This window comes from Columba livia, chromosome 15 (assembly GCF_036013475.1).
Source record: "Columba livia isolate bColLiv1 breed racing homer chromosome 15, bColLiv1.pat.W.v2, whole genome shotgun sequence".
NCBI classification, from domain to species: Eukaryota; Metazoa; Chordata; class Aves; order Columbiformes; family Columbidae; genus Columba; species Columba livia.
Genome location: NC_088616.1, coordinates 9,487,217 through 9,511,645, shown reverse-complemented (window position 1 = coordinate 9,511,645; position 24,429 = coordinate 9,487,217). Strand labels below are relative to the sequence as shown.

General features: G+C 45.5%; 1 protein-coding gene across 43 annotated transcripts in view; it reads right to left on the bottom strand.

Moving 5' to 3' along the window:
* Positions 1 to 733: 733 nt before the first annotated feature.
* MAPK8IP3 (mitogen-activated protein kinase 8 interacting protein 3) overlaps positions 734 to 24,429 on the bottom strand; it is a 59,478-nt gene continuing 35,782 nt past the window's right edge. For 11 of the 43 annotated variants that reach the window (XM_065030566.1, XM_065030569.1, XM_065030577.1 and 8 more), the window contains 22 exons: positions 23,917 to 23,974; positions 22,714 to 22,866; positions 21,038 to 21,119; positions 19,457 to 19,608; positions 18,787 to 18,843; positions 18,170 to 18,340; positions 16,418 to 16,544; positions 15,508 to 15,603; positions 13,942 to 14,103; positions 12,856 to 13,021; positions 12,334 to 12,519; positions 11,548 to 11,734; positions 10,638 to 10,760; positions 10,283 to 10,363; positions 9,670 to 9,737; positions 9,230 to 9,378; positions 8,230 to 8,401; positions 7,991 to 8,104; positions 6,516 to 6,554; positions 4,481 to 4,660; positions 4,049 to 4,192; positions 734 to 3,512 (listed from right to left, as the gene is read on the bottom strand). In XM_065030566.1, coding sequence (XP_064886638.1) covers positions 3,391 to 3,512; positions 4,049 to 4,192; positions 4,481 to 4,660; positions 6,516 to 6,554; positions 7,991 to 8,104; positions 8,230 to 8,401; positions 9,230 to 9,378; positions 9,670 to 9,737; positions 10,283 to 10,363; positions 10,638 to 10,760; positions 11,548 to 11,734; positions 12,334 to 12,519; positions 12,856 to 13,021; positions 13,942 to 14,103; positions 15,508 to 15,603; positions 16,418 to 16,544; positions 18,170 to 18,340; positions 18,787 to 18,843; positions 19,457 to 19,608; positions 21,038 to 21,119; positions 22,714 to 22,866; positions 23,917 to 23,974 — 2,789 coding nt within the window. In that variant the 3' untranslated portion in view covers positions 734 to 3,390. The remainder of the gene's footprint in view (positions 3,513 to 4,048; positions 4,193 to 4,480; positions 4,661 to 6,515; positions 6,555 to 7,990; positions 8,105 to 8,229; positions 8,402 to 9,229; positions 9,379 to 9,669; positions 9,738 to 10,282; positions 10,364 to 10,637; positions 10,761 to 11,547; positions 11,735 to 12,333; positions 12,520 to 12,855; positions 13,022 to 13,941; positions 14,104 to 15,507; positions 15,604 to 16,417; positions 16,545 to 18,169; positions 18,341 to 18,786; positions 18,844 to 19,456; positions 19,609 to 21,037; positions 21,120 to 22,713; positions 22,867 to 23,916; positions 23,975 to 24,429) is intronic. The other 32 variants (XM_065030570.1, XM_065030584.1, XM_065030594.1 and 29 more) reach the window with 10 other exon arrangements.

The following is a 24,429-nucleotide window of genomic DNA, read 5'->3' as shown; positions in this document are numbered from 1 at the left end:
CAAATGCAGAGTCACTAACTTACCCAATACAGGCATAGTGTCGGGTTCCTTTTAACCACTGTGGAGTCAAGAAATGACCCATGACCAGGGTCTATCCAGGGAGCCCAGCCAGGAGCAAAAGCAGATGGAGATAATCCACCGTAAGGCATAGAATCATGCAGTGGTTTGAGTTGGAAGGGACCTCTGAACATGATCTAGTCTAAATCCCCAAGTCCAATGGGTCCATCTAGGAGCAGATAGAGATTGCCTAAGCAGTGCTGTAGCTGTGCCTAAGACTGGAGGCCCCAGCTGGTGCTTAAACGAGGCTCCTGGGCCATGGGTGGAAATGGGCCATGTATGGTGGGTGCCCAGGTGACGCTGACCAGTACAATCGTGGCCTGCTTTCACACACAGCCCTGGGCAGCCTGGGACAGTTGTCTGAGTGTGAAGGTCCCTTCTGGAAAGCTGCACAATTTGGGTTTGCCGTGTGTTGGATTCAATGCCTAGAACATGCTGGGAGCGCTGCTGAGACTCAAACCTGTGCATTAATCTCCTGCATCGTTTCAAAGCACGGGGAAGGTTGTCTGAAGGGTGACATTAGTGAGTCCCTTCTGCAGCCTCCCACCAACCCGCATTTAATTTCTTGCCACTGAATTGCTCAACAGTGAACACTTGATCTGCCCCTCCCACACCTTCTTCAAAGACTGAGCAGAAATCCCAGTGCCCTTCCAGGAACAAGACGCCCTGCACTTGCTCATGTTAACACATTTATTACATACAGAACAGATATGGTTTGTTGTTTGATAGCATAGGGGACAAAGCATAGGAACATATTCATACAGCAGTCTCTTTACAGAATGCCATCTTCAGACCAAACAGCGGAGTTTACAGGCCTTAAGACACTTTTTAAAATCCTTTTGTAACATACAAGATACTTTACATACATCACAGTGGAGATATGACAGGGAAGTGTGTTGAAGCCAGTCAGTTCTCACCTTGCTGCCCAGCAGCCACCAAACGCCCATGGGATCTGACAGCAGAGGCTGGTTCTACGTAGCTGGAGTTGCCCCTCTCGGACATGTGCTTCTCCTGCAGGAAAACATGCACTGAGCTGGGAAAGAACCTGTTGGTAGAGGCCCCAGACCGGTCTCCTTGTGTTGCCAGGGCCCAGTGGGTGACAGAAGACTGAGTACTGTCACTTCGACTGCTAAAACCAGATACAGAACAAACAGTAAGAGGTAAGAACGTTGCAATTCTATAATTCCTATGGAAGGGTTGATAGAGCTAAGGAACTGGGCCTACTAGGTCACTTTTTTTTTTCCTTCAGTTAGCTTAAATGATGAAGTTTACCTGTCCCTAACTGATGAACTGTCACGTCTGTGGAATCTGTGGTCTAAATGTTGATCCTGTTAACTATAATGCACTCTGTGTTGTGATCCAAAGAGCTCTTCCTAGCAGAAAGCATTTTGGGAAAGTGAATGAGAAGTTTGGCACCGTCAGCAGTGCCCCAGAGAAATGTCCCTGGTGAAATGTCCCCCTGCATGCAAGTGGTGGCTCCAAGCATCCCTTAGCCAAATGTCGGCCAGAGCCCGGCCTGCCAATGGCTGGAGGACACTGTGCAACTGCTCTCCTACCTCGGTGAGGAGTGATGTGGGTCACCAGCACCGCTCACAGGCAGCGTGGCCACCATGGTGGCTCCATACTTTGGTGGCTGAGGCCTCTGTTCTCCAAAGATGTCCTCCTGCCCCAGCCTCTTCTGAACTGTGGATCCAAAAAGCATTTTAGTGCTGCTGCATCAGGACAGGTGCCACAGGTTAGAGCTTCCCCAGGGAATACTGCATCCCTGCAGCATGAGTGGCTTAAGATCACAAGCCTTGGGGGCAGTCTGGTCCACGGGGACAAGCACAGGACAGAGCTGGGAGATGTCCAGGAGATGGAGGCTCCCGCCATCTGTCCCCATAGTGCCGCACTGGCACTAGGACATCCCTGTGAACCCTGGAGGGCTGCACAGCTCAGAGAAGAAACAAGATGACCACAAGGAGCTTCCAAATTCATCCTTAACAACTGCTACTCACTCTAGTCCTGCACATCTGGGAGGGAGCATTCAAAGGAAACTGAACATGTCCTTGTGGAGACAGGACTGTTTCTACTGTCAGAAAGGGAGGACAAACCATTGCCTCTACATCTGGAGCTGCTTTTCATACTAACAAAGTCAGTGCTCGCAACGTTAGGTAAAAGAAGTCGGGAGATCTGGCCTCAACTCCTTTTTCTGTGTGACCTCAGGTGAGACACAGCCTTTCTATACCTTGGCTGCACCTACAGAGCCTTTCCTAACTGACAGCCAGAGCATGAAGGAAAACAGCCATCTCCTTCCAGCAGTTCCTGGGACAGGGACACAGCCTTAGGAGACAAGGTAATCTCGGTGTGTTAATGCAGAATTCACAGCAGACCAACATCATTTGCCCTCACCTGTATTTTAAAAGCCAAAAAATGCTACACAGAGATAGCTTTCTAGTGAACCTTTCAGAATGAACTCAAGAGTTCTCTTCTGCCTGCCATTTTTGGAAGGGGAAGTTAAAGTATGGCTCCCTTTTTTTCTCTTAGAAAAGCAAGGTTTCAGTACCCCTTCTCTACCACAGCTTCCAAAAGCCCTGTGGCCTCCACGATCAAACACCCATCTCCCATCTGAGGCTACTAAGCAATCCTCTCGGGACACAGCACACAACTGCTGAGACAACAGCAGCAGCAGCAGAGGAGGGGGATTTTCCATCTGCAAGTATGGAGGATGTGTTGCCCACAGTAATGGCACTGTTGCCTTCTCCAGCCAAACTGAAGTGCTGCCCAAACCCTGACACCACTTTTGGTTGAATGCTCCTTGGACATGGCTGCTCTCAGTACATGGGACATTATTCTGTGCTTAAGGGTGGATAAGGTGGAAAGTCCACTGGTGAACTAGAAAGGATTTCTGCTAGGGTGCTGCAGAAGTTGTGATTAGCATCACCACTCTGGCGGGGGATGCCAGGGGGAGCGTACTTCTTCTCATGCAGGTGGGAGTGAGGCAACTGCTGGAGAACCTGAGCCACTCGCCATCCAGCTGCCAGCTCCCGAGTGCTGGTCAAAGGCTTTGCACAGTCCTAGCTCCAAGCTTCACCTCACCGATGAACTGCCATTTCTCTCCTTGTAGATGCCAGCTCCGGAGCAGAACAGTAATCCAACCACGCAGAAAGCGCACGGGCCCAAGATGAAAGCTGCAAGTTCAGGGGTTAGAAGGGGGTCACAGTCCAAGGCAGGAGCCGTTGCAGTTGTCTGGGGTCGGTTTCCAGCAGCAGGTATAATGCAGGTGTTCTGTATGTACATCTTGGCATTCAGGCGGGAGGAGGGACACTTACATTGGTGGGAAAGGAGAAATTCTCACTCAGGGATATATGATACCTGCCACACAATAATGTGGCTCCTTTCAGCCTTGGAAAGTACTGGCTTCACCTGGGTGGCATCTCCTGCATTCTCCTCTGTCTCATCATCTTCTCCATCCCCTGAAAAGAAAAAAATGAAGAATAAAAAAGGCAAGAAAGAAAATCCCAAACTGCACTGCTCTGGAATACTTCCAAAGAGGCCAATATCCCTGCTACAGTCTCAGCAGCCTGACAACATACAGCATGAGCTGTCTGGAGAACATTTATAGCAAGATGGTGCTTTTCTCTATGGATGGAAAAAAGCTGCAGTAGAGAAAATCCCCCTTCCTTTCAGAGAAGCCAATGTTTACAACACAGAGAGCCTTCGAGCAGCACAGGTGACCACAGTGAGGCAGCAATGTTTGGAGCCAGTGGTGCAGGTGATTTTGTTCTTTCTAGGGCCATTAACGCAGACTGTGTGGCACTGCAGGCACAGGCAGGAGCACGGTTTGGCAGCCTTATGCTGTGCAAGTAAAACGCTTGCTATCTGCCCTCAGAGGCAGAAGAAACAGAAAGCATTGCTTTTCAGATTTCACTCCCCACAGCAGTGACCTCTCTCCACAACCACAACCCTGCACCTCCCCCCATTCCAGATCCCTCCCACCGCCGGCACTCACCGATCCGGAAATCAATGTACCCCTCTCCTCCACTCAGCACCAGGACGTTCTTCAGCTTCTGCCCCTCGGTCTCTGTGGCCGCTGTGCTGGGGTTCTCGGAAGGGCTGTCCAACACGCTCCCATTCAGGGTTGCCAGGACATTGCCTGGGAGAGGACAGAGGTGCTGTCAGTGCCCCTGTTCAGCCCCACGTGGTTAACACACACACACACAAACACACACACACACACACACACACAACTGGGCAGGCCAGTTCCTTCTGCTGGTGCAATCTGTAAGTCACTGCAGACTGAAGTACCAATGCCTGAGCCGCAGTGATCTGCAAGCGCTAGAAATGGCACGGGCAGCCGTCTGCTGCAGAGCAGCTCACACTCCTGCCGCAGAACAGATGGCAGGACAAGACCCTCACAAGAAAGGGCTGGGCTCATCCTTACCAGGCACAGAGACGAAGAACTTGACAGCATCGCGGTGGCCGTGGAAACAGAGCTGTGCCTGAGCCATGGAGCAGTATGGAATGAAGCTGCTGGCAGATTTGTCACTGTTGTCATCACCGTATACGTGGATGACCCCACCAGAGCTTTTGCCCTCTCCAGAGGTTGGTGAAGTCTTGTTGGCTGGGGACAGGGAGGAGGAATATTGTCAGCGATAGCTTTGAGTCCCATTTATAGAAGAGACTCAATCAAAAAGAAAACTAATGAGCCATGAAGGAAAACCTTTAGAGATGCAGGCCTCTTTAAAGGTCTCCTGTGAAGGATGTGATTGAGGAGACCACACTAGACTCTCTCTCTTAAGCTGGTAACAATCCACCTATTATAATAAACTACATTTTCTCATAAAATTTAGTACTTGGCTACTAATGAGGCACACATCCCTGGAGGTGCTAGGCAAGAGTGACCCCAGGGCAAGCTTGACCAGGTCTCTGAGGTATCCCAGTGAAGGCCTCTTCACCAGCAGCAATCCTCCAGAAATCACCTACTGCCCTAGAATCAACCTTGGTCTTCAGTACCTGGCAGGGTACCCAAAGGTGTCCACTGTACCCGTGAGACATTAAGGCTACCTGGACAAGAATCACTGCTATTTTGTGGACTGGTGAAGTTACTCAGTTTCCAAGTCACATCCTTTGCTCATGCAGAGCCATGAGCACACAGGCTGCTAAAAGCAGTCTCTACATCTGGTGAAGACCTCTCAGCCCAGAAGATGTCACAGCAGTGGAGTGAGGTTCTTCCTTAGTCCTCGATTTAGCCATGACACCAAAAAATCAGCTGCTCAAGCAATGAACATCTGAAAGCTGTCCACCACCCACAGCTTCCAATGGTTTTAAGGTGGGCTCAGGGGCCCATATCCTTCAGATCCAGGCTTTGAGAACGCAGGTGCTCATCAAGGAACAGAGATCAGTGCTCAGAGCTCAGGACGGGAGATGCTTTCCTTCTGCATGCACCCACATCAGTCAAACAGAAACAGTACTGAAATCAGAAGGCTTTCACTTCCTGCGAGACAACCAAACTGCTTGTTAATTATCTGTAGTTCTGTAGTTTGGTTCGGGCTGGATTTCAATTATTAAGTGACTTGGACAAAGGAGACTTTTACCTATCAGGCTCAAGCTGGGATGGCAAGACAAGTACAAATATTTTGATGGAAGAATGAGAACCAGCGTATGCAGGATGAAGATCCCCAAGATGAAGGCTCTCTGCACCTCTGTGCTTTTGTTTGCTGTGAGCAGCTACGACTGGACGATCTCATCTGATTGGCACACAGGGCTGGTATTAGCACTTTTTCTTGCTCAGTATCTGGCTGCTTCTGCAACCAGTATCATATACTTTAGAAGGAGGAGAGCCATGTTGATAATGCTTCTGGACAGCCACAGAAATGTCTTACAATGAGAAAAAAATACTCACTTCTGAGCCTGGAAAGGCTAAGGCAAGCATAAATTTGAACTCAGACCCTGCCTTAACTGGCACAAAACCAAACCATTCTTAATGTTTACCAAGGTCCCCTCTGGTTAAAAATCTTGGTTGATTACTTGCAGCTGGCAGGTGCCACAGCACCTCCTGCCTTTGGCCTGGAACAGACCAGAGGAGCATCCTTAGAAAACTGGGGATGACCAAGGAAGACGTTGGAAGAACAGTCCACTCCTGCTTCCTGGGACTCTCTGACTGAATGAGCTTTTACAGTCCCCAATCTCAAACCTCATTTATCACAACAGGGAACTACTGATGAAGGATAAAGTACTCTTAACACAAAATAAACCCCAGAGGGATGGCTAATGAGGTGGATGAAAATGGTTTTAGCCATGGGAAATGAGGATATTTACATTACTGTCTCTGGTTGCTTTTCTCAGATGCAACATAGAGTGATGAGGAGAAATGGAGGGAAAGCGCTGAATAGCAGGATGGAAGGGTAGGGAAGTGATTGCAAAGGTGAATGGGTGTCAAAGGAGTGAAAGCTGAAGGAAGGAGGCAACGGACTTACCCCGGAGCCCAAGGAGTTGGCCTCGGTGGAGGACTACAGCTAGGCACAGGCAAGGGGTGGGAACACAGAGGGGCAGGGGAAGAGTCAGGCAGGACGGGAGAGAAGAAAAAGGTGATTACTGCGAGAAACGTATAAAACCGAGAGAAACTGCAACAGGAGCTACAGGCTCTGACCAATTTATACCGACATTGTTCTTGCTCATTTTGCTCTTATCTTAGAAAGACAAATGTAGTATCTGAGATGGGAGAGGGACCATGGTCACAAAGATCCATTACTAAAGTTTCCAGTGAGACCTTACTGCTTATCACATTTTTACAGAAATGCCAAGAGATAGTGCAACTCGTTTACAGCAAGGAACAAGCTTGACTCAGGATTCAAGCTTGACTCAGGGAACAAGCTTGACTCAGGATTAGGGCAGCAGCCCCAAGGAAGAATGGCCTTTAAAACGGGGGGTCAGAAAGGAGACCAAGATTGCCATGTGCAAAGATGACTGTGTCACTGGCTTCCTGCTGTCAGTCCTGGGCACACCCAGCTCCACCAGCCCTAGAGGAGACCACCTCAGCCCTGATCTCCACAAGGATTACACCAGGTTTGCTCCTCTTATACAAGAGCCATTTGCTTCTCAGATTTCCTATTGGCAGTGGTGAGAAAATGCAAATTTGTCTGCTTTCTGTTGAAAACAACTGCAATCAGCCTCAAATCCTACTCCCCCATTATAATCTGGAACAGATCTTCAAAATTAGATGCTGACTGGCAGGTACAGAGCAGGATTACTAAGAGCTTCAACTAAACTTCCAGCGTCAGAGATGCACCTATTAACTACTACCGCTGGGTCTCCTCACCAGGTTGGATTTGGTGTAGGACACTGATTTCTACTTGACTGATAAAGCTGAGCCCTAATTTGAGTAAACGAAGCTTTTCTAAGGTCAGTTTCTGGAAAATACTGTCATGGAGACATTTAGACGTCTATACCAAGACAAAATTTCCAGGGAGATCTTCCTGGTTGTTTCTCATCCCGTGGCCTCCTTTTGGAGACTTACTACAATTCCCAAAGCTTTGTTTCTCCTGCTTTCCGGTAGCTACAGAACCAGTTCACATCAGTCTGCTCTGTCCAGGTCACGCTCAGTAAAGAAGACTGTACAGATGGCAGAGATGTCACTGGTCCCCAAGAAGAAAATGGCTTCAACTGAACTGAACAGGACAGTAACAAATACCTATTTGGTTTTAAACAGGTTAAATCCATTCAACCGAACACTTAATTCCTTAATAAACAGTTAACCAAGCTCAGGGTGGCTCATACTCACGGCACTTCTCTCTGAACGCTGCTATGATCAAAGGTGCGTCAGGTTCAGAGTAAAACTGTGCAGAATGCATCAGCCTGCCAGAGCCACCCGCCACGCTGCACAAGGGACAAGCCAAAACATTCCTTTTTTTTAAAGGGAAACACAGAAGTATCTCCAATAAACATCACTTACTCTCAGTCAAAGGAATGGAGATGACGACACCGTTCCCTGTCCCTACCCAGAGGCGGTTGCCAGCGATGAGCAGGGCTGTAATCCGCACAAACGAGAAGCCCAGCTTTCCAGTGCCTAGTAAACATGCACAACAATTGGAGAGGCAGTTATGACTTTGGGCAAGGTCCGCTAATGAATTTTGATTTCTTTCTGATCTCAATACGCAACAGACCATTTACTGACAGCCTCTAGTGCCTCACCTAGCATCTTGCTGACATAAGGCTCAATGTCGACATCTTGAAGATGTTGATGGCTGTGGGCATGGTAAAGCCTCAGAGTGGAGTCCAGGCGGATGGAAACCCACACTCCATCTCCAATCCACGCCAGCTGTCGCACCTGACTCTCCCGCCGAGGGTGAGCGTCAAAGGATTTCTGAAATGCCAAACAGGTGGACCAATGTGAGTTCACAAAAGGTTTGCAATTATCTGCACATTTACTCCATTCTCTTACACTGAGATCACTTGTTTGGGTTTCAAAGCTCTTGGAGAATATGTGTTAATGCTGACTGACCTCAGAAGTTCACTACAGTGCAAAGTCCCTCGCTTGGAAGATGAGTTGTATAGCAGCTCTGCAGAGATTACGGTCTTTGCAGACCACTTCAGGAGCAAAATAACATTTAGAAACCAAGAGCTTTCAATGTGCTTGGTAGAAAAGGAAAACACACAATTCCAGTATAAATTCCAACAATCAAAGTGCCTTGGCTCACTGACATGAACTTCAGATTCCACTCTTCTTCTCCCTTTGATTAGAATTATTCCAAGCACTGCCAAACAGGTTTGTAGCACAGCACTGGACTGAGTATCAATGAAAAGGCTTTAAATGTCATTTTATAGTTAGGCAAGTGGGATCACTGGGGCTTGCTAACTGTACTCTTCCTTTGTGCCACAATGCCTACAGATGGAGAAGTCTGAGACCATATCAGAAGGGTAGCTGTGAGCACACATGTACACCTGTACAGTACGTGGCCACGCAGACTCACTTGTAAAGGCAAAGCAAGTGCTCAGGTTATACTTATCTAAAGATTTAAGGTCTGCAAATGGAGGAAGGAATAAATACACCCCCTGGCCACCTGTGTCATAACATGACCCTGGTTGACAGTTTGGGTCCTACAGCCAGCAATGTCAATACAAAGGTTTTGCATTTCCATACCTGCAGCAGAAAACAGCTATAAGAATAAATATAACACAAGCATGTGCATACCTCGATCTGCATTGTCTTAGGCTGGATAACATGGATTTTGTTCTTGTAGCCACACCAGACTCTATCATACACAACGGCCATGCAGCGGATGGAATGGTGAGTGTGACCGAGGTCCATCAGGTGATAATTACTGAGATCCCACTGACCATCTACGGTGAAAAACAAGTGTGGAAAGTTGCATCTCCTTCATGACATGTCAGTATACAATAAGATCATCTGCCTTTCCATTTCCATGTATGTCTAGGTACACAGGCTTAGCTAATACTGCAGTGCTCATTTTGCTTATGACTGTGAACTTCCCATGAATGTTTTTACTGAACTTTCCCCATATGTTTGTACTGTGGCAAGCCAGCACCTTTCCTTCTTGACCCAGAATAGCATTTAATCCATTGTTACACCTTTGGCCAAGCCTGGTTTTCTCTTACTGCATTGATTCTTACCTTCTCCCCGGTGGAATATGGCTAGTGTTCCATCTGCCAGAGCAACAAGGACCCTCCCTTTCACATGCCTGGAATTACCAAAAAGTAAATACTTTAAAGAAATCTGGAGAAGTAAGTGACTAACAAATATTTTCTGACATCCATGAATGCCATCTTTATGTTCTGTCTACAATTTCCACTCAGTTTAGCACTTGCAGGAACATCCTGCAAGGACCGAGGGTCATAGCTCTTACCTCCACTGTAGTAAGATCATCCACAAATTCCCTGTGGAGGTTAACTTTTCCTTCACACTACAAACTCATGAATTTCAACAAATTCCACCTCATTAACACCCCAGTGAAATTTTGCCTTTCTCCAACCCACTTATTTCCTCCTGATACTACTAATCTCATTCAGTACCTTATTCACTGAATGGGTCAGGTCTGCAGTTGAGCACAAGAATGACTCAGTATGAGGTTTTCCGATAACAAACACATTGGGAAACCCTCCTCACAAACCAACACAATTAGAAGAGCAAAGAAAAAGACAACTAACAGAGAGCTGCTACCCCCATCTAAAATATTGCTTAGGCACTGAACCTTCTCCTTCAGCATCCCCTGGCATGCACACTTACACTAGACTCAGTACAGAGTCCTTCAGCTTTATCGAGTGCAGACACTTCTTCCAGTTGGATACAGCTGAGTGCACATAAAGCCTGCGAGAAGGGACAAATTGGGAGGGTTAGCAGCAAGGCCCCACATCTTCAGCCTGACTAGGCTTGAGTCTTTTCTTCTGGTGGGAAGGTGAAGGTTAGGTAAGAAAGTGAGGTTAAATCCCTGTGCCTGCGATGAGCAGAGGGCTCAGAACAACAACGAGCAATGAAAATCTACCCCAGAAACAAGAAGTGAACTAAAGGTGTGAGGACACAACAAGTGGTGCCCAGAGGGGAATGGAGGTGAGAGAGACCTGCCAGCCCATGGGGAACTCACCAGCCGTTCTGTGCTCCCAGCCACATGGTGGGGGCAGCACTGGTGCAAGTCCCAGCAGCATCTCCATTCAATTCCTGGTCTGGCAATGTTGTGCTTGACTCCATCTTCGGCTGCCCATTCTCCCTGAAGAGGCAAAAGAACATTGTCAGAGGCTTTTATTAGCAGCAATGCACAGAATGCCCATCTGCGCTCACAGTCTGGCACTCACAAGCAGATAAGGGCACTTGTATACACAAATCACTTCCTTCTGGTCAGTGTTTTTTAATGCTTGACTCCTGAATCTGCAATTTGCAAAACTTCCTTTTTTCCCCACCAATACAAAGTACTTCAAATCTATGAGCTTAACTTAGTGTTTGGCAGTACTAATGTATAAACACTGTTTTCTCTGTTCATTTTCAACTTCAGCAGGAACAACTTAGAATAACTCAGTCATTTCGGAACAATTTCCATCCAGGACTTCCACCTTGCTCCTCAGGCTATCACATCAGACTAATTTGTCTTAAGAATTTTTGGGTGGAGATGTGCTTTCTTCATTATCTTTAGAACACATTAGAGGTACTACTAGAATAAATAGTTTGTTATTTTTACACATGGATCAATAAGCTCCTTCAGTAAGAAAATGAAGTGTACATGTACTTCGAAAGACCTGTATTAACAGCAGGTCTAAATTCATATTGAGAGATCAAGTATTTGAACTTAAACAGCCGACACAGTCTGCTGCAGGTTGAACCATGTTTATTTTAATTTCATTTCTTTCTTTGCCTATCATCCCAGATGTAATACTATTTGGGCACAAAACTGAAAAAAGTTTGACATTTTATCAGAATATCAGGCTGGTTCTCATATCAAAAAGCTTATGAAAACAGAGCTGATAAATAACTGAACTGGCACTTTGGCCCCAGACTCCTACCCATTCTGCCCGAGAGGTGCCTGTGCAGGGACTGGATCTGTAAACACGTGCTCCGTGAGGGGCCCAGGCCGGGCCTGAGCAGGCTCTGCCTCACTTGTACCGTTCTCTGGTACCTCCATAGCTTCTGTTGCCTCCTCAGTAGACTGGGACTGGTTGATCTTCCCATTGCAGACAGCAGCAACCTCACCTAAGAGGCAAAGAACAGTGTGAGACATATTGGAGAATGAGCTGGTAAGTTAGCTATACAGAAAACAGGCTGTCAGCTTTTTAATTTATCCTTCCTTGCTAAATGCAGTCAAGCCCTGAACCTGTACCACAGACAGCAGAACATGCAATGTTTTCTGTTTGGATGGGGAACAGAGGCTATTTTAAAGTTGAGGCACAGTCTGTGATGAGCAAAACAGCAGTTGTCCAGGGCTGCCCACTGCAGTATGAAGTCAGCAAGGGCATCACTACGGTTTTCATATGGGCTTAACTGACTTCACAAGAAAGCATGGTTCAGAGCAGAAAGCAAAGAGAACAGAAGCAATTATAGCAGAGAAAAGATCACACACACTGCTGTGTGATCCCCACAACCAGGCTGCAGGGCGTGGATTACTCGGAGAGAAAAGGAGGGCTCTGAAGAGAAACGCACCAAAAGGGCCTTGCCTCTTCCTGTACCACATCAAGAAACTTCTTGAGGCCTCTGAAGTAGTTAACTCAGGGACAGGACAGCTGTAAGACCATAAGCTCACATAGGACTAGCTATAACTGGACTGCCACTAAGTTTTATGTCCCAAAACTCACTCTGTCCCTTGTCCAGCACAGGTGTGTCACCACGCGAGGAACAATTGCTTCGTGGCACATTGCAGCGCGTTGCACAGCCCACCAGAGTGATTCCTGCCAAGACACCATCCGTTCCGGACGACTCTTCAGGATTTACATCTCCCTCCAGAAAGATCTCGCCTGGAGGATAATCGCTCTCACTGGCCGCTGAAGGGCAAAGAACAGATTGTCCCATAAATCTAGCTGTCACCGCTAACTGAAATGCAGCAGCAACATCCAGGCTGGCTACAGAGCCCTCCCAAACCTCTTGCTCCCAAAAACCATCCTTTATGTGCCAAAGGAACCACTTGCTAAACATTCGACAGTGAGGGATCTCTGTGGAAAGGTCCTACAAGAAGGAAAGGTCTGAGTTATGGCTTTGAGGGACAATTACCAAATGCAGCAGTACGGTTAGTTCTGAAGTGAGGACACTACATTTGTCACTCCTCGGTGGAGCGGGTGACCCTGTGCAGGTCACAGCCAGTGCACCTGGGCCCCACTTACCAGGGATGCTGGAGATGCAGAGCACATGAGCATTGCAGACAGTGAACTGGTCCACCACTGTGCCAGGCTGATTGGCATCAATAATGACAACTTTACTTGTTGACAGCGTACTGGTGAGGATCCAGACACGACTGGATGTGGCATCCATTTCATGGAGCTCCTTTGCCTTCAGGAGAGCAAACACACAGGCAGGATCAGTGCTCCTCTCAGATCAGACCACACGTATTAGTGCTTGGTAACATTTACACATGCAAAGACCACAATGCCAGCTTCAAAGAGTGAAGTGTCTTCCTAGCTGATGCATGTAAGCAATATCAGCTATGAAAGTTTCATTCACGTTACCACACTGGTATCCAGAACACCAGCCACAAAGCCTGTCTGGCTCCTTAGGGCAAGAGGAGTTTGGCCATTAGTCTCTCTTCTGAGACGTCTGACTAATGTATCACTGAACGTTCACTTTAGACAGAATACCACATATCTGGGATGCACTTGACCTGCCAGCTTCAGCAAGCTCACCTCAGAAGACTACAGGGCAGCAGTGTAAGACAGTGTGGAAAAGCCCCCACAAACCAGAAAGGATAAAACGTTGTATTATTATCTGCAAATTACAGCTTGGTTCTCAAAAAGACCCCTAACACTAAACACTATTAAAAACCAAAGCTGGAATAAATCTCAAGAGCTTCAACTTCTGAACCAAATGGACTCATGGACTCTGCTATGTCTCTGTTCTTTTTAACAAAGCTTTGCCTGAATTTATTTTTAGTTTACAGTAATGAGGACTCCACAATCTTCCTAGCAACCTCATCAAGCACTTAATTACACTTATTATCAGTATTGTTTTTCAAAATTCTAAATGTCTCAACAGCAGAAGTTGGAAAATTTTATCCTGGGTCATTTATCCCAAATCACACATAAAAGTTACTGAAGAGCCAAAACACCAGAACCCTGCTGCACAAGACAATGTCTCACAAGTACAAGTTAGAGCATTATATGTCATAGTACAAAGGTATTGAGAGAGGGGGGCTTGTCAAGAATGGAATGAGAAAAAACACTGGAGGAAAACAAACAAACACTTTCCTTTCTGACCTTTTTCTTTTCAGGAGAGGTATGGTTACTTTTGTTGTTCTCGCCTTCCACTTCCCTATCACAGGTGAGGGGATCACGTCCAGGATCCAGTTTCTGTCCGTTCCCAGACTCCTGCTCCAAAGGTCTCCATCCCGTGAGATTGACTCCAGCCGCACACCACAGCTAAGCAACAGAAACAGGAATCTTAAACCAAGAACTCTGCAGGCTCCGGGGTCTCTTGAAATTCAGGCACCTTTGTAGAGAACTGTGGACACATGTCAAACATCTAAAATATATACTTGTAAACAGCAAATCTTGTTGATTCCTACTAGGAGACAGTCAGATTTGATGGAGGTAAGATAAGGGTCTTGTAACCTAGCAAAAAAAATAACTGGTTTTTTAACAGATGTGACTCACAAATGTAAAGAAAACAAAGATAATAAATCAGGTGCATAACTGAGAACAGGCTTATGAAATGTCCTCCCATTTTTCTGACTCTGGTGTTCCTAAGTCGTGGTAGCAGAGCATGCAGGACACGGCAGGTATCACTAGCCTGGAGTATAAGGAGCATGACTGCTCAGCCAAAACTGGCAGTGGCTGCTTGGCTGAGGATCCACATTCAGTGCACTCCCGCCCCCCTCGCACCACTTGCACTCTTCTGCTTCCTCACATACTCCTTTGACCAAAAATCAGTGTTTATCTAATCTTAGAGAGCTATTTAAAGAACTAAGACAGCAAAAAGTGAAGTTACCAAAAAAAAAAATGGAAAAGGAAAAAAAATTCTGCTGGTTTAGCTCCTTGTGGAACGAGTGTGGAGAGAAAGCAGCACACCACATCCTGGGCACAGGGCTACAGAAACAAATACTGCATTCACCCAAAATCATAAAGGAAAGATGCTGAATATTATCCAAAGATCACACCAACCTTCTACAAACAACAGCGTAAGAATTTTCTTACCATTTAAACACCACAATGGCATTCTAAAAATCAGCTCTGAATAAACTTAATGACAAACTACCCATCTCAAAGCAACTAATCACAGCAGATAAACGTGCTACCCGCAGAGAGACGACCATCCATTCTCAACTGCAGTTCCACTCAAAATATTCCACTATTGATAGACATAGCTTCAAAAAAGTCTGCTCTAGATTATTTTGGCCCATTGCCAGTGAATCTCCATCAACGATGGAAACTTAAAATGAATGACAAAATGCATTTTTACTTTCACCTGTTTGTTTTCATGAATTTTATATTGTTTTGTATTATTCCCATAGGAGTCTCAGTGAAAGCCTTATAAGCATAAAATGTTGCTGATATAAGAGTTGTCTCAAAAAAGTATAATATGTAAGACAGAAGAATAGGACCTGGCAACCAGAATCAGCAGAGAATTATGTCCTTACAGAGAGAGGTACTTTTCCCTATGCATTCTAGAAACGACCATTCAAAAAAGGAAGCAGAAGACAGACTTCTGAATATATAATGTAAAAAAATTAGAGATTGCTGTAAAAATTGCACATTCAGCAACCAAAATTGTTTGCTATTCCCTGTCTCCTTGCTGAACCGGAATGGAATGCAGAGACAACATACCTTCATGGTCGGGTCCTTCTCTACTAGTGGACGACAATATACAGGCACAGGGACGTTTTTCATGCGAGTGTCTTCTTGACCACCATTGGGACTCAGCTGGGGTGGGAAGAGAAGACGAAAAAGAACAGTACAAAGCTGTGAACACCAGATTTGATGTGAGAGATGACACTGACGTGGCAGAACCCAACTTACTAGCCTCAGAGATGGGTGCAGCTGAGGCTTCACCTCACATCTTGTGTGAGACAGAGTCCCTACAGGGCTGGGAGCAGCTGACCAAAGACACTGCCCCTTACCCTGTGACACGGTGCCCAAGCTCTGTTCAGCAGAGGCTACACACTGCGTTGCTGATGGACAAAGGGCTGTTAAGATGAAAGAAGTCCTAACACTGGTGTTCCCTTCCACCATGGCCTGAAACTCATCCACTTTAAAGCCACACTGCAAGACTCCTTCCTTTCAGGTCATCTTTGACCAGTTCAATGAGTCACAGGCTAAGAAATGAGGCTGATGGCATTTGATTTTGTGTTACTGCTGGGGAGAAGTAGAAGCAAACTGCGCTGCATTTGATTTTTATATTAAACGACTGGTAAAGTTCTCAGGGTATAAATGAAATATATAATTGAAGGTGAACATTAGATGACACAGAAATAAAAACACATACTGGGCTCTGGACAAAGATGAATTACTTTTGGTTTAGGATAGGTTCTTTCAGCAATCTGCATGCAGAGGAATGGCCCCTCCATTGACTTTGGTGAACATATAGAAAAGATTAATCCAATTATCATAAACCACGCATATGATACCTCTAAATGAAATATTTCAGGACTAAGGCTACCAGTGGGAGAGTTAGGTGCTCACAGGTTTCACTGTGAGGGACGATGTCCCCTCAGCCTGTCTGGAGGGCGGTCCCTACCTGCTTGTACTTGGCAGGGAGGCTCCAGCCACAGGCCTGCAATCGCCCGTCGTCGTTCCGCACGTGCTCCCGCACCTGGCGGTACTGCTCCCGCTTCTGCTCGCGACGTGCCGAGGACGTGCAGTCACTGAGGAGAGAAGCACCAGCGTTACTTCTCAGCCTCTGGTTAAAAACAGAAGCTGGAGGTTAAGGGAGTGTTGCTGTAACACGGGGAAGAAAAACGAAGCAAACCAAATCCATCTTTGAAAACAGATGCAGGAAATCAGAGAGAGAAAAACACTGATAAGAAGCAGGCAAAGGCATCCCTAACCTGCAGCTCCGTTACCCGAGCGATGTGACAGGACAAACCATTGTCGTCTCCCCTTCAGTGCTCCATGAGCCCTTCACAAACAGGGAATCAACCTTCCATAAGACCTACGAATCTATGAGATTACACCAATTTTTGCTTAGCTGTTAAAATTTAATGATCTAATGTCTCCATCAGGAAGACATTTTGAGTTCTTCCCTTCTTCATTATAGCCAACTATTTATTTTTCTGTCCATTTCAAAGCTTTCTTTGCTGACAAGGAAAATACGTACTAACTGCTGTTGAAACTGCTGGTTTCAAGCCGGAACAACTCCAGCTTTACACTGGCAAAGGTTAAAAGAAAAATTGATCTGTGAGCTTTTAAGATATGTTTTAATATAAACAAAGGCTGTTTGAATACCAGTTCCAGCTCTCAGTAGGTTTTTGAAGTATCATTCCAAGGTACAAGTATCAGCAAAAAAATCCAGTCCACAACAAAAACACCTACACACACATGCACACACATAATGGCGTATACACTTAAAATAAAAACAACCTCCTGCTAAAACAAAACATTTCCCTGCACGTGCTTCAGCCCCTGGGGAGAGGATGAGAGAACAAACAACTTCTGGCAGTGGTTAGTCACATTGTTTAATGCACTGCTGAAAGCACTCAGACACCGCATAGTGACTATGATATTGTAAGCAGATAAAACGAACAGAATAAAGGCAGGCAATACCTATAAAATCCAAATTTACCCTTCTAAAGACAATCTCTCTTCTCCTCTTCTCCTTTCCAACAAATCCTTCTTATTGCTGAAGTTCTAATACTTTATCATGACACTCTCCAAAGTCCTTCCACAAAAACATACCATATATGAAACTGTACAACCTCGCCATGGTAGACGCATTCTGACATCAGGTAAAGCACAGAAGAGTTTTATCCCTTCATGCCAGAGAGATAAAGGCTAGGGAGAAGATTCTACAGTAGCAACACTTAAGCGGCTCTTTTTAGCACTGTTAAGATTAAAGCCAGATATTGTGACCTAAATGTGCTGTTGAGAGAACTTCTAATCCCCTTGTCAGGTGGGTTGGGCAAGACACTCCATCTCACTGTCCTAACGCTGCCATCACACTCTCCCACAGAAGTCCTACTTCAGTCTGTCACGCAGTCTGCAAACACGAGTGCAGAACCAGGGGTGAGGCCAACTCAAGCCTACACTGGTCCCTGCTGAACCATCATGGCCTAGAAAGCCACGGCAGTGATAGCTTTGGGAGGACAAAGTTTGCTGAGCCCATTCACGTGGTAGTTAATGAGTGAAAGATCAGAGAGAGAAACCACTAGAGACAGAAACATATTAACACCACTCAGACTTTTCAAAAAATGGAAACCAGCTTATTTTAAGAAAAGCTGCTATCTGGGAGAGCTGCAGGGAGAGCTGGCTGGGCACCCAGCACACAACTCACTCGTCAGGGAAGAACTCCAGCGTGCGGCTGCCGGAGGAGATCTGGCACATGGTGTGACTGCGGCGCTGGCTGAACCCTGCTGTGGTTGGAGACTTGTAGTGGATGTTCACTGACGGGTAGGTCCTCTTTGCTGGTGGGGGACTCGAGGAAGAGCTGAACAGACGGCTGAAGCTAGGGACAGAAAGAGGCCAAGAAATAAGATAAAAGGTGCCTGGGGACACAACACACCGTCGATTCACAACAGGGAAGCAACAGGTAAGCAATCAGAGGCTGTAAGCCCTTCATGAAAACTGCCCTACTTCAAACACAGAGCTCAGTTTAATTGACATAAGGTGTTTTTAGCTTCCACAGAGATACTTTCTGAAAACAGTTTTGTATTAAAACTGTTTGTATGTATGTTTCTATTCCAAGGTACTTGTTGCAGAACAAAATGCAGTTGTTCAGATCTGATTTTAATTTCACTAGGAACAAAAGAAGCCTTTGAAGGCAAAAGGGTTCAGCTAACAACATTTTCAGTTGACGTTTCCTTAATGTCAGAATCTATAAGTTGCTGTCTGAAGTAGAAATGGCAACACTTCTCTGTTTCTTAATCGTACACAAACTATCAAAGAACTTACAACTGCCAAATGGTGGATTTCTTCTTCTCCTGAACAGATGGGTGCTCACGGGAAGCTCTAAGGACAAAGATAGCAGAAGCAAATTAATTTCAGCTTCTCTTACCCAAGTTTCTGCCAACCAGCAGGCCACTTCTATCAAGGAAGCCATGTCAAATTCAGAATCCATTGTAAAGCATTTCAAAACACAACAGAGGAATTGACATGCACTGGTCTTTAATGGAAGCACGCCTAATCACTTCATGTTTCAAAACTGAAATGAAGTGCAAGTAAGTGTGTTCAACTGGAAGTTTTATCAGCTCCCTACATCATTATCATTGCCACAGTTCTAGTCTGGTAACTACAAACCCCAGCACTATATTCATTTCAAGACATAGCCCTTAGAATTAATTAGAAGCAATCCTATTCCCTACAGCTTCTCCTAGCTTAATTAGCACACAAGAAACAAGCAAGACAAGCAACTGCCCCTTGTCTCCAAATAATGATGGTAACTCAAGATTTGCAGCCCAGGTTCTGGAATAAAAGTACCAGGCATTAGGAGAGAAGCATCTACAGTTTGGAAAACTTTCAGCACTTCTCAACCCGTATCTCAGTAGGGTTTCCATCAACCACAAGGTCAAACACAGCCAGGTTCTGTCCTAAATAGCAAATGTTCACCACCGTTCAGTCTCACCTGATCATCTCTGTCCACCTGACAGCCTCCTGGAGCTCCATCAACCTCTCCTTGTATTGATTGCGCTCCATCAGAACCCGAGCCATCTCCACGCGGGTGAAGCGGCGGCGCTGGGCTATGGGAATGTTGTCCTGCAGGGGGGAGGAGCACTGCTTCAGCCAACAAAAGATGGAAGGGGATTGATGTTAGTACAGGACAAGTCACGAGACAGAAAGACACATTTGTTAGCAGTCCTTCCGCATATGAGGTGCTAATTCTAGACAAGTCATCTCCAAACTATGGCCCACGGACCTCTGGGGTGTTCGGCAAACCCATGGAAATTAGAATTAGAACCACCACCAAACTGAAAACCCCACCCAGGGACTATTGTCAGCAAGGTGCTTTGATAGTCTGCAAGGAATCCCGAGAGCGGTCCGTTGGTCCAGAAGTTTGGAAACCAAAGTTTTAGTCCATTAGTAAATCCAGCCACAAGCAGCAAGAAGCACCACATAATGCCCACCTGTGCCCTCAAGGGAACTAGGAAGGAGATGTTCTGTTAATACACATTGGTAAAGGTGTAGGGCACAAGAAACTAAAGAACAGCCTTTTCCACTTCGGTGATACAACCTTGCCTTCCAATGAGGGCACATGTGGCTTTGGGTTTGGAGGAAAGAGAAATGAGATTCTGTCTGTCCCTTCTGAGTGGAAAACAAGAACAACACGGCTAAGTCAGGGAAAACGCCTGCCCCAAAAGAAATCGTAGGATTTTGGGAGCTCATTACTAGGCAGTGGCACTGGGTTGTGCCTGAACTCTGGCAATTCCCAAACTCCGCCTGTGTGGTGAGTACTGAGAGCTGGAATAGTGCAAATTAACCGAGTCCCTCTACAGCCTCCCTGGGCTTGGAATAAACACGTATGACCGGTCAAAGCAAGAAGCATATAAATTAAAAATAATTTTACAAACATTTTTTTATTATTTAAAAAACCAGACCTCCTGCCAGTTCAGCTTAAAAGAAATCCAGTGCTCCTGAGCATTTCACGGGTGCAACTTGAAAATTTTCTTATCTGCCCAAATTCTCAACAGAACAAGTTCACCCCAGTTAAGTCAATAAAATTAGGATAGAATCGAACCTGCTCCAGTATCTTCTACACACAGTGATATTGAAAAGAAATGTATCTAACTTCCTGTCCCAGCAAAGTGATATTTACAGGTAAAATCTCTGTTAGCAGTTCAGTTTGCCTTATTTTATTTTTCCCTACAGTTGGTCTTTGCTGAAAAGCCTCTACCCCAAAAATTAGGGAGACCTAGATAAAACAGGAAGATGCTGAGCAGGACACTGTTCAGACATTGTTCTACAGAAATCACATTGTGCACAGTAATTGCTACTTGTGTCAGTGCATATCTGTGCCAAACTATGGCTTGAAAGTCATATGAAGAGGTAATCTCACGGCATCTATTAGCAAAGCTCATCAGCAAAAACCTGCAGCTGCCCTCATTGTTAACAAAGATCAATCTGCATCTCAGGACCCAGATATATGAAGAAAGATAGAGTAAGTATATAAACCCCCTCTCCCCGCAGGCATTTTAGTAATGTAATATACCAATTCTGTACAGAGATAGCTGCTTACATCCTCCACCTCCTCTTTGGGTTCTCGTCGGGCAACGATCGCTTCAGATTTCACTCTAGGAAACAGGAAGAAAGGCATCAAACCAGCAAGAGATACCATGGGTGGCCCTGGGGTGTTTTGGGAGGAAAAGCATCTTTGGGAAGATCTGTCTGCATGCATCACAGGGAAACATTTTCAAACCACAGCTTAAGTGTCCAACTTATGAGATGCTTCTCTGGTATTTTTCCTTCCCTTTTGCAGCACGTTACTCTGAACAGCTTCACCAACATCACACCATTTCTTTGGAATATTTGATGTAAGCATCAAAATACGGACCACTGGAATGGACCAGCCCATTTCTATTTTAGAGCAATAATCTGTGTTCAAATGTTTGATGAGATCTGAACCATGGGAAAACCGAGCCTCTATCAGCGGTGAAAATGCTGGCTTATGTTCTTTGGGGCTACTTCTGCTTTCAGTGCAGTGAAGGAAGTCTCGATTGTGAAGGACGGTCTGCCATAATGGTAAAGAACACAAAATGTGTGTTAATAAAATATTTAAAGTATTTATCTGAGTGCCTTTAATTTCTTTAACCTCCATACTGCCGTGCAGCCGTGCAGTCCCATTTGAATTACAAGCACTTTTATTAACAGCAAAGACAACGCAGAAAAATAAATGCTGCCTTCATCTCCTAAAAACACGCACTTGCCAGTTAGAAGTCCATGTCCCTACTGTATAATAGATATAATATATATATTACATATATTACGAGAGACTAAACAAGCATTTAAAAAAAAAAATCAGACCTATTTCCACTGCTGCGAGACTACTTCTATTTCAGACATTTTGAACAATGAAGAGACCAATTTGTGTTAATTTTGGTGATTCTGCACTCAGATTACAAGGGCAACCTTCCAAATTCCAGCTGCAAAATAAGCACTGTCCTCTGAACTGAGACACCACAGAGCAATGCACAGCTAGTCGAAATACAATTCTGCTGCTTTGAGCCCTGCGGGTCATCTTTGGTTTTAAGGATGTGAAATCATCACAGGCTTTGCTAGTTATTCAGGCTTCGCTTGCTCTAGTTTGAATGGAAAATACAGTGTTGTCTCACCACATGCTACTTGCATGGGACTTTAACATCTCTTCTGCCTCTTCTCATTCTTAACATGAACAACGAAACAATTAACAATACTGACATTTAAGTATTGTTTGTGGGAGTTTGTATTAGCTCTTTCATTAAATGAATGGGCATTCATCCCTCTCAGAGCTGTCCTGGCTGCTGCAAGGATAAAGCTCTTGACAGTGCTCTTGACAGTTTCCTTCAAAGCGATTGGTTTTGAAATTCCCACCCGTTCTCTTTTTTTCTGTTTCAAACTGCAGATTGACACTCTGAACGCGTCCCTCCAGGGAGCCTGGATTCGCAGTTGCTGCTGCAGAATCCTAGTCCTGGGGAGGCAAATTCTGCAGGTTTTCCGACATTCAATAATATGTTCTAGTCCAATAAAAACAACGTACCACTAAAAATATCTCAGCCACCTACCATCAGCCTTGAATTACCTTTGAATTCCAACACTGACCTCCGTGATGGAAACAGCAAAACTAACAGAGGAAGAGGGTTTATCACTTGTGTGCTCCCAGCTCCCTGGGGCAGGGTGTGAATCACTCACCTTTTCAGCTCCTCCTCCAGCTCCTTGACTCTGGTTTCCATTTTGGCTTTGGCCTGCTTTGCTGCTTCCAGCTCTCCCTTCAGCACTTCTTGCTCTCCAGACAGCTGGTCCACCTTGGCAATCAAATCATTCTTCACAACGTTCAAAGCATTTCTTAAAGGTGTGAAAGGGACAATAAGCAAAAATGCCCAAAACCAGCAGCTGTCCATAAGAGAGACCTGAAACTAAAGTCACAGGCACTACAAGGAGAGTTGAAACCAGTGTATTTAAACAAATCAGTCCAGCTATAACTCATGGAAAAGTAGATTTTGGCAAGAAGGAGCTGCAGAAGAACACGGAAATCACGGAAACATTTAGGTTGGAAAAGACCTTTAAGATCACTGAGTCCAACCGTAAATCACCACAACTGGTCAGGATGAGGTTTGTCCAGTCCTGTATCCTGACTGTCAGACCAAGATCTCCTTAAGAAGATGGCAGAATACTGCAGAAAGGCAGGTGTGTGGTAACCTGGCATCTGCGTAACGTTCAAAACTGTTTTTAACAGAATGAAGGTCTGAAACATGCCTTTCAGAACTGCTATTATCTGTAATTGTGGATAATTGTGGATGATGGTGATATAAATAAGCACTTCCAATCAGATCCAAAATACCTTAACATCTTTAAAATCAGCAGCTTCCTATAGGAAGTTCTCCAACTCTACCCTAGGAGTACTTTGCCTTCCTCTTCCTGGCTGCTTAGCTTAGTATCTGCTTTGCCAGCCTTTCTCAAAAAGTAAGTCCATTACATTGTCTGCTTCTCCCTTATCAACTATTAAATCTTTAAAAACTCTTCCCAATAGTAAGAAAATTGTCTTTCCAAATAGCAAACCTTGCAAATAAAAGCTTATAAACAGCAATACCTACACAGAGGCTCAGACCCATATGTAGATTCCCTCTGAAGTTCAAAGCTTGCCATTGATTTTAGTTGGGATCAGACCCCACCAGCACATGCCCAGAGACCTCACCCAAGTGCCCGCAAAAGGTAACAGGAAAGTTGCGCAGGAGAGCAATTCCTTTTCTACATTTAAAGGAACAACAAGTATTCAAGAGAAACTGTCAGACAAGTGAGCAAGCCCCTGTGAGGCAGGAGTTCTGGGTAAGACCTACTTCAAGACATCTCACTTATAAATAGGCAGGCAGGTCAGAGCACACAACCGTTCCTTACTTGGTCTCCAGCAGCTGCGAGTTCTCCAAGAGCAGATTCCCCACTTCTTTGCCCATTCCTGAAAAGAAAGGCCAGGCAGTTTTCATCTCCTCTCCCAGAAATACGAAGTTTGTGTGGCACTGCCTGACTCATGCTTGAGGAAGATAGATCACTTTCATTAGGCTTCCCTAGGCTTCTGTGTCCTGCTGTGGAGGGTGAAGGGCCTCTTGCTGAAAGACCACGCAGCACAAGCAAAGACGCCCACGTGTCCTTCTCTAGAGAGCCCAAATGCAGACCTAGCTTCTTACCCCAGCTTCCACAGACCCCCGTGAGGGGGACAGAGGAGAGCTTCCCTAACGCCAGCGAGGGGAGTCAGTAACTCCCAGTTCAGCCCTGAGCTATTGCAACAGTTTTTTATCATCACTTGTACAGAGAGAAGGTAGAAGTTCATGGGTTTTTCATGGAGAACACTGTTCAAATTGCTGGCCAGAGCTGCACATCAGTGATTTTCTTTCTTTCTTAGTATAAGCCAAA